The sequence below is a fragment of the Macrobrachium rosenbergii genome, chromosome 41, assembly GCF_040412425.1.
Source record: "Macrobrachium rosenbergii isolate ZJJX-2024 chromosome 41, ASM4041242v1, whole genome shotgun sequence".
NCBI lineage: Eukaryota > Metazoa > Arthropoda > Malacostraca > Decapoda > Palaemonidae > Macrobrachium > Macrobrachium rosenbergii.
The window spans coordinates 88,842,988-88,857,987 of NC_089781.1; the positions used below are offsets into that span (position 1 = coordinate 88,842,988).

Consider the following 15,000-nt stretch of genomic DNA (forward strand, 5'->3'; position numbering starts at 1 on the left):
CTCCCGCTTTCTTAACAGAGATAATAAAAAAAGAAAAAGATACGGTTGATTGAAACAGATGAACAGCGAATCACGTACTAAATTCAGCACACATCTAAAATGAATAAATTCTAATCGCCAAGAGGTCTTCCAATCCTCAGGTAGCGGAGTTGACCCGACTTGCCCAGACGCTGATGTTGGTGCCCAATCTCCATTGGCTCGTTGCAGAGGATTCCATTGCCCCCACCAGGAGGGTTCTTGCCTTCTTGGACTCCTGCAGCGTGCCCCACACGTACCTCCTCGGTAAGTTGAACTACAGTAGAAGGGCCCCGAATGGAGAACCTTGAGAAGAATTATAATGACTATAAAAATAGTTTCGACTCTGCTATGCTTTAAATATTGATATCCAGTATCAGCGGCAGTAGTGATAGTATTAACGGTAGTAGCAGTAATAGTAGTAAATTAGTAGTTAAAGGACGACACAAGCTTTTACAGTATCATATGAGAGAAAAATATGGATACTTTACCAAGAATTATGTATAACAAAAGGCATACGAATATCGTGAAAATATTCTTAATTACCATTTGGCAACAGTAGACGAACATTTAGAGATGCGGTCCGCCCCATTTCAAAAAGGATTAGTAAAATAATCCACTGATCCTTCTTTCACTTTATGCCAATCATCACTGGTAGCTCAGCGTTAAGCCCATCCCAAAATCAGTCCTAGGGGATCCCTCCCCAATCCCCACTATGCCAACTCGAAAGACCAAAGGAGAGAGAGAGAGAGGAGTGTGTAGCCCTCATTTCCATACAGATATTTACATCTGAAGTATTATTATGAGGAGGTCATTGTCCCTTTATAAACAAACCAGTAACCTTGACCTTTGCCATCAAGGTATGTTTTGGAAGCGTTGATCAACGCATTTTCTCTCCCTTTGTTTTATCCTTATGAAGGTAATTGTGAAGGACTCCTGTAAAGCCCCTAATTAGCAGGTCATGAGAAGGACCCCCGTTAACGTTCGGTAGATCAAAGGACCCCGAGGAAAACAAGTGTAAGGATGTCCTTGGGATGAGTGACAAGTTTTAGTTTATAGTTGCAAAGAGAGGTAGGAAAGGTTCTAGAGTGAAGACCCGAGAGAAGAAAAGAAGGAGATTTTATTGTGTAGTAAAAAAGTTACGGGGTTCCATGAGAGGGCCCATCTAAATCTCGTAAGATCTCAGGTAGTTAAGTCACTTTGTTTTGAATGTTTTATTTTAATCGTTATCAGGTAGTAGTTTTGAAAAAAATGTATCGTGAAACTAAGTAAGAATGCAAAGCACACTAATTAGTGTCCGGAATCTTGAAAGGCATTTTGGAATTTGCAAAGAAAAGACAGTTGTTTAGTCCATTATATTTTCCCTAATTTTGTTGATCAAGAAGAGATAAGAGTCGACTGTCACTTTGAATATTATATTTTAAATGTTATCAGGTAGTAGTTTGGGAAAAAATGTATCGTGAAACTAAGGAAGAATGCAAAACACACTAATAGTGTCCGGAATCTTGAAAGACATTTGGCATTTGTATAGAAAAGGCAGTTTTTTAATCCAATATATTTTTCCAAATTTTGTTGGTCAAGAACAGATAAGATTCGACTGAAACAAAGAAGAAACAAACAAACTTAATGACTGGTCTTGAGCCATCACAGAATCTTGAGGCTTCTTGATAAATCTTACGAAACCACGAGTTTATTGTCTAGGATGAAAAACGAATTAAGTTCGATAGCGTATAAGCACACGCACACGCGAACACGAACACACACACACACACACACACACACACACATATATATATATATATATATATATATATATATATATATATATATATAGAGAGAGAGAGAGAGAGAGAGAGAGAGAGAGAGAGAGAGAGAGAGAGAGAGGGTGTGGGGGCGGGTTAGAGGAGGGTGGAAAGGTGAGAGAGAGAGAAAGATAACGGAAAATTAATATAAATAGAGCCACTCAGGCTACGCTAATTAACCTAGGTCGTTTCAGACTGAAGCAGAGCGCACGCCAGAGAATACTATAATGAATATAATGAGCCTCTCAAGGAAACAGCTGCAGTAAAATCGAGATGAATATCCGCCCGAAGGAGCGAAGGGTTATGATGATTGCGTGGGAATAGGATGAGGATTTTTCAACCCACTAGCAGATAATAGATTTAATATAAATATCGAAAGTTCCTGCAAGCACACAAACTCCCATGATGTTATTAGAAGTTGCTTTTCAACAATAAGTTCCCAAAAAGGTATAATTCATAACCATAAAAAGATTCCCAGTTATTGATAATTCTTTGTAGACTAACCCTGATGCGTTACTGATAAAAGATGGTGGGTGGGTGGGAAGGGGGGGGGAGAAGGGTTGAGGTGGATGGGGGGCGGGGTTAGGTGGGGAGGGGTCCTGGGATTTGGAGTATGGAATTGAAAAAGTCTCTGTTTTCGTAAGATGTAAAACTGGGAAAATAACACTTCTTTTTTATTAATGACCCTTTTCAGATAGCTGTTTTGATTGAATTTCCTTTATTTTTGCTAAGTATTATGAGAAAATACTGTATGCACATTTACGAGACATTGTTAATTAGATCTTTTATAATTCGTCGAAAGGTGGTATATTTTTAAAGATGAACTTGTATGTATTGCTTCTTTCATTTTCTCGTGAAGGATCCTTTTTTAATAACCAGCTAATGGAAGAGGGGACGAAAGGGATACATTAAAAATGTTATGTATTACTTCTTTAATATTCTCGTAAAGGACCCTTTTTAATAACCAGCTAAAGAAAGGAGAAACGAAAGGGAAACATTAAGAATTTAAAAATAAATAAATGAATGAATGATTCAGTAAATATGAATGAAATGTATAAATCAGGATGAAACAATGGCCTCGAATTTGAATTCCCACGAAAGAAAAAACCTTTTTGCTTTACCTAATGTAACCGGAGAATATTTAGGACAACTCTCACCTAATCCTCACTTCATTCTCACCCGAAAGTGCAAAGAATTGAGAAATATCCTTCGGTGGAAATAGGAGCCCTCAGCGCCATCTTGGAAGGACTGAAATTCATTACTTTTCCTCTCTTTTCGTTCGCCAGGACTTTTGTTGCTTTGATGTATATCCGACAGAATATAGTAACCAGGGCGCTTAAGGAAACAAAAAGATATACAAAAGCATTTGTTAGGTATGTTTGTGTGTGTGTGTGTGTGGACTTCATGGAGAGAGAGAGAGAGAGAGCGAGAGAGTAGGTATGTGGGTGTGTGTGTGTGTGTATATACCGACTTCATGCAGAGAGAGAGAGAGAGAGAGAGTAGGTATGTGTGTATACGGACTTAATGCAAAGAGAGAGAGAGAGAGAGAGAGAGAGAGAGAGAGAGAGGTATGTGTGTATGTGGATTTCATGCAGAGAGAGAGAGGGAGAGAGAGAGTAGGTGTTATGTATGTGGATTTTATGCAGAGGAAGAGAGAGACAAAGAGTAGGTTATGTGTGTGTGTGTATGTAAATTTCATGCATAGAAGAGAGAGAGAGAGAGAGAGAGAGAGGAAGCAAGCAAGCAAGTAATGCATAAACGCAATGGACGCTTTGTTAAGCGTTATTGGAACGGTTTCCAGTTTCCGTGACGGAAATCGCGCGAGTCTTCTTAAAGGAAATCGATAAGCGCTCATTTGGAAAATAACTAATGGCTCGAGTAACACATTTTTTGCGGGTCAGGCGAGAGGGAAAAAGATTACAAACTTTGAGAAGGGAAATTATGAATGCCGAGAGCAGATTAAGACAGCGTAATAATGTAACGAACAGAATTAGACTTTGGCACGGTTAATGAAGAGAGATAGGGAGAGAGAAAGAATTGTAAAGCAAAGCGAAAAGAATTGAAGAATAAATGGAAAGAACAGGAAAGCATTTAGGAATTGCTCCGTTATCCTACACGATCAACCCCGTAGGTGGGTAGTGCCGTCAGTGCATCTCATGCGGTGCACTGTATGCATTACTTGAGGTTCTTTAAAGCGTGCCTTCGGCCCCTAGCTGCAACCCCTTTCGTTCCTTTTACTGTACCTCCTTTCATATTCTTTTTCTTCCATCTTACTTTCCACCCCCTCCCAACAACTGATTCATAGTGCGACTGCGAGGTTTTCCTCCTGTTACACCTTTCAGACTTTTACTGTCAATTTCCGTTTCAGCACTGAATGACCTCATTGGTCCCAGTGCTTGGCCTTTGGCCTAAATTTATATTCAATTCAATCCTATACCATCAGAATTAGATAGAATTCTCAGATCGATCGGTTTCCTAGTTTCAAGTTTCATGTTAACCAAATGTTGATGACATTTCGAGTTCCCCGTGTTTCATTAGCGTCGGAAACAGTTGTTACAATGACGCTCTCGGAGTCAAGTTATATTACTCACTGATTACATGATTATTGTGAGGACAGTTTAACCTCTGAAAAACTGACAACGCAATTGTTTCTACAGAAGCCTGAGAAATTATGAGGATTGCCATATCCTGCACATATACACTTTGGCTCCACATCGAAATGTTTTGGCAATTATATTGCTTTGATTTATTTGTTATAAAGTTTTGAAAATCAAGCAAGCACACTGAATCACAGTTGCGTCATCAGCTTCCTGAATTTCACGCCTTCAGCGCCCGAAAGCTCTGGAATTTCCTCCTTTCATCCACTTTCACTGATTCCTATAAGCGTCATTCTTTCAAAAGGCGTATCGATAGAGCCCTTAGGAGTTAGACGCTACTGTTGTTTATGCTTTTCTTAGTTATTTATTTATATATTTATTTGTTTATTTATTTATTTATTTATTTATTTATTATTCTTCTCTTTAGACCTAACCCGTCAGCTCTCAAGAAATGTTAATGGTCTTTTCCTCTTGTTCCATATCCGTCCATTTTGACACAATAATAATAATAATAATAATAATAATAATAATAATAATAATAATAATATTAGCCGTCTGGACACCGTTGAATTTTTATTGCAGTCTCTCAATCTCTCGAATGAGTTTTTTGTAGCACTGCAATATAAACTCAACGGCATCCAGACGGACATTCTTTTTAACGAGGCCTGTTTGAAATAGGGTCTTCTTCAGAAATAATAATAATAATAATAATAATAATAATAATAATAATAATAATAATAATAATAGTAGTAGTAGTAGTATTAGTAGTAGTAGTAGTAGTAATAATAATAATAATAATAATAATAATAATAATAATAATAATAATAAAAAAAGAAGAAGAAGAAGAAGAAGAAGAAGACGAAGAATGCAATGATAGTCCAAACAGATTAAGATGCCAAGTACAAATTTTCCCGTGAAAGATAAAATTAGAACCTAACACTTATAAGAAATAGAAGAGAAAAAGAATAAAAAAAATTGTCGAATGAGCTGGAAACGTTTGACTGATAGGACCGCCAGGTGTTCTTTCCAATAAAAAATTTTTTTTTCCACCTTCGTCTGCAGAATTTGACTGGACGCTTCATTTCCTTCAATCTCTGCTTTTACTGACGGGTGAAAAAGACGACCAGATCAATCTCCCCTCCCTCCCCGTTATGAATGATGACTTTGCAATAGAGAGTAATAAAAGAAGGATGATTTATGAAGGAAAATATAAGAACTCGACCCAGAGAGGTCGTGAGGTTATGAATCTTTTTTGGGGAGAAAGTCATTTCTTGAATTCTTAAATATTAAGACGTTTGAGTCTTTATTTAGATTTTTGTCTTGTTATTGGTCCTGAGAATCAGTACTATTATTATTATTATTATTATTATTATTATTATTATTATTATTATTATTTGTTATTCAGAAGATGAATCGTACTCATATGGAGCAATCCCACAGGGGCCATTGACTTGAAATTCAAGCTTCCAAAGAATATAGTATTTATTAGGAAGAAGAGGAAGTAAAGGGGAATACTGAAAGAAGAAATCTCACTTATTAAGAAAGGAAAAAATAGATTAATAGATAGATAGAAATGTATTAAAATGCAAGGAGAATAGTATTGGAGTAGTGATGCAGAGCATCTGCGCTTGAACTTCATTGTAAAATTCTCGAAGAAAATCTGGCTATTATTTCTGAACCTTTGTTTAGAAACGATGGCAAATAAAGGTGGAAGATGCTAATGTGAATAATTATCGGCAATAAATGAGAAAGCAGTAAAAGCGAGACTTGGATTTTCCCACGTATTTTCTCTAATTAGTGTGTAATTTTGTTTCAGCTCAAAGTTTGTTAGCATAATTCACTGTAGACACATAAGTGTATTTTTTCCGTTCTTACTTTTGTAAGTTAGCAAAAGGATATGTATGCTAGCTTCTTGTTTTTTTAGTTTTCTGTAAAAGAAAACTATTGAGATGGCTATTTGTTTGGCCATCCGCACTTTATTCAATCCACCCTCCAATCATCAAACATACCAAATTGCAGCCCTCCAGCCTCAGTAGTTTTTGTTTAATTTAAGGCTAAAGTTAGTCATAATCGTTCTTCTGGCAGCGATATAGGATAGACCACCACCGGGCCGTGGTTAAAGTTTCATGGGCTGCGGCACACAGCAATATACCTATACCACCGAAAGATAGATCTATTTTCGGTGGCCTTGATTATACGCTGTTGCGGCTGTACAGACAACTCGACTGAGCCGAAGAAACTTCAGAGCATTTATTATTTAATCTTAGTCAACAGTGACGTTCTCGTAATTATTCAAATAGTTTGAGGGTTTGTGTGTCATTATATTCACTGACAGTTTTGTGACATCTCGCCTCCGTTCAGTGTGAATATTAATAATAATAAAACAATACAAGAACCGTACATACTGATCGTGAAGTAATCGTCATTTTATTTATATTCGTTACAATTTCCATAAAGGGCTTTTAGGAGTAAGCGTTGTATTATTTAAAAACAGGAAACACGAACAATTTCATTTTCACAGACGCAAAATAACAAAACATTTGCGAGTTTTTTTATTTATTTATTTTTTTCGGAAACGTAATCTGGAACGCCTAATAAAAGAATTTCTTTATTTCCAGTCTCGTATCTATTTTTCAACCCGTGCGTTTTCCGAAGGTTTATTTACGTCGTCTTTTATTTCGGAGTATGATCCTCAGTTTTTCAGTTTTAGTTTCGTTTCCATCATTTTTTTGTTTCGGCAGAACGCAGTAAAGTCCCTTTGTTTTAGAACAGTACATTTTGAAACGCTGTTATTTTTCTCTATCTCTCAAAATCTAATATCCCCCGTTGTTGTATTTTTAGCTCGTAAAATCTAATATCTTTCGTTGGAATTTTTTTTTTTTGTCCCTAAAAAAAAATACTCATATCACTCGCTGGAATATTGCCGGAAAAGTTAGCGCTGTCGACGTGCTATGTCGTTGGATTCTACGGTAATGCTTCTCATTTTTCATAATAATGTTTGAACATACTCTCGTTTCTATATTTGTTCGTTACCTTTATATAGATTATTTCTGAACGAAGAAAAAAGAAAACTTTCTAGCTCACTGGTGATATTAAGTGACGTGAATATGAAAATATGACTAAATGGTAAAGTTTCCAACGACTTTTATTTGCTAATTTATTTATTTATTTATTTATTTTTTATTTTATTTTATTTTATTTAGTATTTTTAGGTATAGAAGGAGGTATGTGTTTGGACCCCAGCCAGAATCTCCACTTCCTTTGAAATCCGTCACGCAAAACGGATGGGTTTTTCATTGAGGTGGCCATATATATACTGTAGATATACATATACGTGTGTGTGTATATATATATATATATATATATATATATATATATATATATATATATATATATATACAGTATACATATATATAATATACATACATACACACATATATGTATATATATGTATGTATATATATATATATATATATATATATATATATATATATATATATATGTATGTATATATACATATATGGGCACGTGTATGTGTGTGGACGATGATGTGGAAGGTGGAAGAACAGAAATGTCTGCTTATTTTAGGTATTTGGGAGTAAATATGACGGACGACTTAAGGATGAGAAAAAAAAATTATCACAGAATGGGTAAGGTAAGGAAGGCAGCAAGGGTGTGCGGTAAAGAGCCGGTGCTGGCATAAGGCCAGCGTAATCTGAAATGAACAAACAACCAGAGGAAAGGTTCAGGAAGTGGTGGCCCAGTTTTCTTAGTGAATTTTGCAGTGAAGAAGAAAGTAAAACTGAGCTTGAGCTGTGTTTACAGGCTTAAAATTAGTATTGATTCTCAGGACCAGTGCAGTACGAACGACTAAAGACGCAGGTGATTTAATTTTTTAGGTTTCAAGAAATTATTTTCACCCCAAACTTACCGGAATTTACGGCTGTATAATTCCTTGTACCGTCACAATAGCGTGGATCACGAAACGTTAACCAGTAAAATAGCCTTATTTATTGATAGAGAAGAATGATTGCTCATGGTTAGAGTGATTATGTGAATATTCGATTCAGTAGTTGAATAATAAACTATTCCAGAACCGTTATTTAAATCATATATATGAGGAACGCGATAGCTTTATAGAAGATAGACCTCCACTTTGAATACAATAATTGTCAGAAATACGAAATGCTCTTCATGACTTTACAAACAAATACACACAAAACATTATTTATTTATTTATATATATATATATATATATATATACGCATACGCATAAATACGCAAGCAAACACTATTATATATATATATATATATATATATATATATATATATATATCAAAAGGCAACAAATCTAGAACTGTATATATACATTTTGTATATATATAATATATTATATATATTTATACATATATATATATATATTATATATATATATATATATTTATTTATTTATTTATACATCAAAGGCAACAAATCTAGAACTGAAAGAATTTTACCTTGTAAATTTTCACGTAAATTTAATCATCATCAATGAAAGAAGGCCTCTCTGTCTCGTCCAAGGAACATAAGTACGCTCAGAACTAATTAAAAGTTTCAAGTCCCTCCCCCTTCCTCCTGTCTCCCCCACACCCCTCAACAACTCTGCCCCTCTCTCTCTCTCTCCTCTCTCTCTCTCTCTCTCTCTCTCTCTCCTCTCTCTCTCTCATACAGAAGAAAAATGAAATTTTGTACCGATATCCAGGAAGTTGATATTAGAACCCAATAAGATTTTATTACCGTTTCTGTCATTGTTAATGTTCGTGGGGCTTCTTCGCTGATGTAAATCTGTCAGCTACATTGAGACAAATTCTAGCTGATATGTGGAACTAACTTGGAAATTCGACCGCTTTGAAATTTAACACTGCTCTATACCTCCATATTCATAAAGACAAAATCCACGAAGGAAAGAGAAACAGTGGAGTGCTGCAAGGCCTTTCGACTTATAGTCCTTTACTTAGCAGAGTCGGAAAGAGAAACAATGGAGTGCTGCAAGGCCTTTCGACTTATAGTCCTTTACTTAGCAGACTCTGCTAAGTAAAGGACTATAAGTCGAAAGGCCTTGCAGCACTCCATTGTTTCTCTTTCCTTCGTGGATTTTGTCTTTATTTATATATTCATCAGGTTCCATATTTTCGTGATGCAGTTACTCCATGTTCATGTATCTATATTCCTTCCAAAAAGGGCTAGGATGACTAAAATTGTATTATTATTATTATTATTATTATTATTATTATTATTATTATTATTATTATTATTATTATTATTATTCAGAGGGTACTGTGACTATTCGTTGGGTTTATGACAGTTTCAAGAATCAGAAGTAATTGAATTTCATGTCAAACGGAAAATCGAGATGGCACCTGCAACAAGTTAATACTAAAAATATTAGTTAAAATAGTTAGTCAACAGTCAAATATCAGTAACTGAAAATCCACAATTATGTGTACAAGCAAAAATTGTATTTTGAAATATTAAAAGCCAAAAATGCCCTCATCAGTTGACTGAAGAGTACCGTCGTGCAAACGGTCTAAGACTTCCATTTTTAATAAATTTTTACTTGTAATGTTTCTAAAATACAGTTTTTAATCATGTTCACAATTGTAGATTTTCACTTGTCATTTTCGGTCACAGTATAGCGATGCACCATAGACAAATACCAATGAAAACATAAATGAAAGGCCAATACATTCTCTACACAGTGAAAGTCGATAACTAAAAACAGGTAAATTAATGAATAAATAAATAATAAGCCACAATAATCTCGACGACACAAAGCAGTTGAATCTGCACAATACGACTGCTTCTTGCGACGCCAAAAAAATTTCATCCTGTCATTCTGTCAGTCAAGGCTTCCTCATTACAATACGTGTCAAAGTTGAATCGACGCTTCCCTCTAACTCACCTTCCCAGGTCAGCTTTAACTTCTCGCTACATGGAGGAAAAAAAATTACGGATTTCTTTTTGTCTCCATAGGCCTATGGAATGTAGGCAGATGGCTTTGGGACTTCGTAGGCGAGCGATAAAAAAAAAAACTCTTTCGTGTAGAACGACGTAGGCTGAGTGATGTGAATAAAAAGAGAATCCTTTGATGTAGACCTTTGGGAATGTTCAAGAAGCAGTAGGCCTAGCCGGCACTAGGCCAGCCTAATCTGATAACAAGAACGGGAACAGAAAAATATGCAACAAAAGATAGGACAGTGTTCAGGAATGTGGTAGATGTGTGCCGATTTTTTCCATTGGCTTTTGTTCACCGTCTTCTTCTTCTTCTTCTTCTTCTTCTTCTTAAAACATTCTTCTCCCTCATACACGCTTAACATATACTTTATTAAGAGAGCCCGTGTTGTCATAAAGCCAGCTCAAGCAACAACAAAGGTATACTTTGGTAAAACCTAAAAAATACTCTCGAGAATTCGTTTCCTCTCTCTCTCTCTCTCTCTCTCTCTCTCTCTCTCTCTCTCTCTCTCTCTCTCTCTCTCTCTCTCTCTCTCAATAGCGATAAATATTTTTACCTCAGTTTTCTATGTGTAAGTACAAAATAAGACAATTATTTACTTGTTATTTTTTCATCTGCCAGTCATAACCTGCGTCACAGGCAAGAATTAACCCAACTGGTAAAGCATATAAGCTCAAAAAGGAGTAACAGGAGTATAAAATTAACTTCAAAGTTAGTAGCAAATGATTATTTATTTCAATTAAATGGTAAGAAAAAAGTATCAAATTTGCTAAAATATTAGGATGAGAAATAAAAATCTAAGCCGTATAATAACTGACTCCAAAACTTAGAAGGAAATAACTCAAGAAAGCTTTATCTAATTGATAACATATTGGTAGTCGAAGGAAATAACTCAAGAAAGCTTTATCTAATTGGTAACATATTGGTAGTCGAAGGAAATAACTCAAGAAAGCTTTATCTAATTGATAACATATTGGTAGTCGAAGGAAATAATAACTTTATCTAATTGATAAATATTGGTGGTCTTGGAAATAACTAATTTTAATAACATATTGGTAGTCAAAGAAAATAACTCAGGGAAGCTTTAACTAATTAATAACATACTGGTAGTCGAAGGAAATAACTCAAGAAAGCTTTATCTAATTAATAACATATCGGCAGTCAAAGGAAATAACTCAAGAATGCTTGATCTAATTGATAATATATTGGTAGTCGAAGGAAATAACTCAAGAAAGCTTGCTAATTTAACATAATTAATAACAGCTTTAACTAATTAATAACATACTGGTAGTCGAAGGAAATAACTCAAGAAAGCTTTATCTAATTAATAACCTATCGGTAGTCGAAGGAAATAACTCAAGAATGCTTGATCTAATTAATAACATACTAGTAGTCGAAGGAAATAACTCAAGAGAGCTTTAACTAATTAGTAATATATTGGTAGTCGAAAGAAATAATTCAAGAAAGCTTTAACTAATTAGTAACATATTGGTAGTCGAAGGAAATAACTCTCAAGAGAGCTTTAACTAATTAGTAACATATTGGTAGTCGAAGGAAATAACTCAAGAAAGCTTGAACTAATTAGTAACCTATTGGTAGTCGAAGGAAATAACTCAAGAAAGCTTGAACTAATTAGTAACATATTGGTAGTCGAAGGAAATAACTCAAGAAAGCTTGAACTAATTAGTAACATATTGGTAGTCGAAGGAAATAACTCAAGAAAGCTTGAACTAATTAGTAACCTATTGGTAGTCGAAGGAAATAACTAAAGAAAGCTTGAACTAATTAGTAACATATTGGTAGTCGAAGGAAATAACTCAGGAAGGCTTTAACTAATTAGTAACATATTGGTAGTCGAAGGAAATAACTCAAGAAAGCTTGAACTAATTAGTAACCTATTGGTAGTCGAAGGAAATAACTAAAGAAAGCTTGAACTAATTAGTAACATATTGGTAGTCGAAGGAAATAACTCGAGAAAGCTTTAACTAATTAGTAACATATTGCAGTGAAATGAAGAGAAAACCTAATACTGTAGCTAACAACCTATAAACAAAAAAAAAAAACTCAGCACACAAGGTTAAAATACGCAGCGAATTCATCTGAAATTCAGCAGAATCCTCTCAACGCCTGGGAATAAAACTCTAGTGAGCGAACACGGAGAACGATGCCGGATTAAGTCCTTAAGAGAAAATCATTTAGAAACTAACGTTCGCATTGGATTACACGCAAGCACTCGCGCAAACAATTGCATGTGCATAAAAAACACATGTGCAAATATACGAGAGGATGTATTATATATGACAGCGTTGCATTGTATGTCAAGAGTGTTGGACTGGATTCAGGAAATGGTGATGCAAGGGAACGTTTAGTTTAATCTTGTTTTATATATATATATATATATATATATATATATATATATATATATATATATATATATATATATATATATATATATATATATATATATATATAAGAAGAAAAGTATATCTTAGTTTAACCAGACCACTGAGCTGATTAACAGCTCTCCTAGGGCTGGCCCGAAGGATTACACTTATTTTACGTGGCTAAGAACCAATTGGTTACCTAGCAACGGGACCTACAGCTTATTGTGGAATCCGAACCACATTATAGCGAGAAATGAATTTCTATCACCAGAAACAAATTCCTCTTGTTCTTCATTGGCCGGTCGGAGATTCGAACTCCCGACCAATAGAGTGGTAGCTGAGAACGGAACCCGCTCACCCAGCGAGGAACTATATATATATATATATATATATATATATATATATATATATATATATATATATATATATATATATATATATTGTATATACATATTCATATTTGTATATATATACATACATATATTGTGTTTGTATGAATGTATGTAAAAGAAGTATGCACCAGCAATAAACACGTATTCCGTTGTTGCAACTGACACCATTATACGCAGTGGAAGGTTGCCTATGGTTGTCAAGGCACATTGCAGCAGTCCAAATGAGACCGCATTGCAAACATGTTGCAAGATAGATGGCAGTTTCATTGGTAATTTCCGCTGTGAAGCATTTCTGCTTGCGAAATCAAAGGTACGAGAGCAATTGCTTATATGTATGTATATATATATGTGTGTGTGTATATATATATATGTATATATATATATATATATATATATATATATATATATATATATATATATTTATATATATATATATATAGAGAGAGAGAGAGAGAGAGAGAGAGAGAGAGAGTATTGGGCAAAAGGCTGGGTCCATTAGGGGTCTAACATGCACATAGCAACAGATGGCCAGATAGACCACAATTGAAAGTATTTATGGTATGTTCCGTATAATTGCTGTTATTTTGATTATCTTCAACCCGTTTCCAACTGCAGTAATTATTTTCATGCTTTTTGGTGAGTTTTAAACAAATATTTCCAGGAATTGAGTTGGAAGAAAGATGCACTACCGAATATCCCCACCCAGAATTTCAAACCTTACTCATTGGGATTGGTTCTTGTCGCTACAGGGTAAAAGAAATAACTGTAAATTCTTTTACACTTGAAAATGTACAGAGGTATTATATTCGACGAGTTTAAAAACATTGTAAACAAGTAAAAAATGCGCCGAATTGTCTTTGGCGCAGTCTAGTTTTCTCTATAGCGTATAATCAGATCCACCGAAAATAGATCTATCTTCCGGTGGTCGCTGTATAATGCTGTATGAGCAGCGGCCCATGAAACTTATAACCACGGCCCGGTTGTGGCCTGTCCTGTATCGTTGCCAGACGCACGATTATGGCTAACTGTAACCTTAAATAGAATAAAAACTACTAAGGCTAGAGGGCTGCAATTTGGTATGTTTGATGATTGGAGGATGGATGATCAACATACCAATTTGCAGCCCTGTAGGCTCATTAGTTTTTAAGATCTGAGGGAGGACAGAAAAAAATACGGACAGACAGACAAAGCCGGCACAATAGTTTTATTTTACAGAAAACTAAAAAATGGATTGTAATACGAACACCTTTGTAACTTTTGGCAGTTGAATATTATCACTTCTTAAATAACTCTATATGCAGAATTTTATTTTCCTTTGTAAGCTTCTTACTGGAAAAATCACACCCCCCCCCCCGTTCAATAAGCATTTCCCCATCAATATGTGAAAAATCTCTACTTACATAAGCATTATGGAGACACTTGCTATCCTACCTGTACAGAAATTCATCGCTGCAAACTTGCAGAGTTGAAGTGCTAATTCAGGAATTGGGAATTTTGTTTGTTTCTGTTCTCTCTCTCTCTCTCTCTCTCTCTCTCTCTCTCTCTCTCTCTCTCTCTCTCTCTCTCTCTATACCTATATATATATATATATATATATATATATATATATATATATATATATATATATATATATATATATATATATATATATATATATATATATATGTGTGTGTGTGTGTGCGTGTGCGTGTTGTATTTACATATATTTCATTCTATTTTGTTCAGCCTCATTATCTTTACTTCGCAATACCTAACCTGTGGAATTACTTCTTTAATTCATTTCCACTGGATTCTCTTCGATCGTTCTCTTGCTCAGAA

General features: G+C 34.8%; 1 protein-coding gene across 2 annotated transcripts in view; it reads left to right on the forward strand.

Moving 5' to 3' along the window:
- LOC136826972 (galactosylgalactosylxylosylprotein 3-beta-glucuronosyltransferase P-like) overlaps positions 1 to 15,000 on the forward strand; it is a 174,981-nt gene that overhangs the window by 148,756 nt on the left and 11,225 nt on the right. For both annotated transcript variants that reach the window (XM_067084585.1, XM_067084584.1), the window contains exon 4: positions 141 to 282. In XM_067084585.1, coding sequence (XP_066940686.1) covers positions 141 to 282 — 142 coding nt within the window. The remainder of the gene's footprint in view (positions 1 to 140; positions 283 to 15,000) is intronic.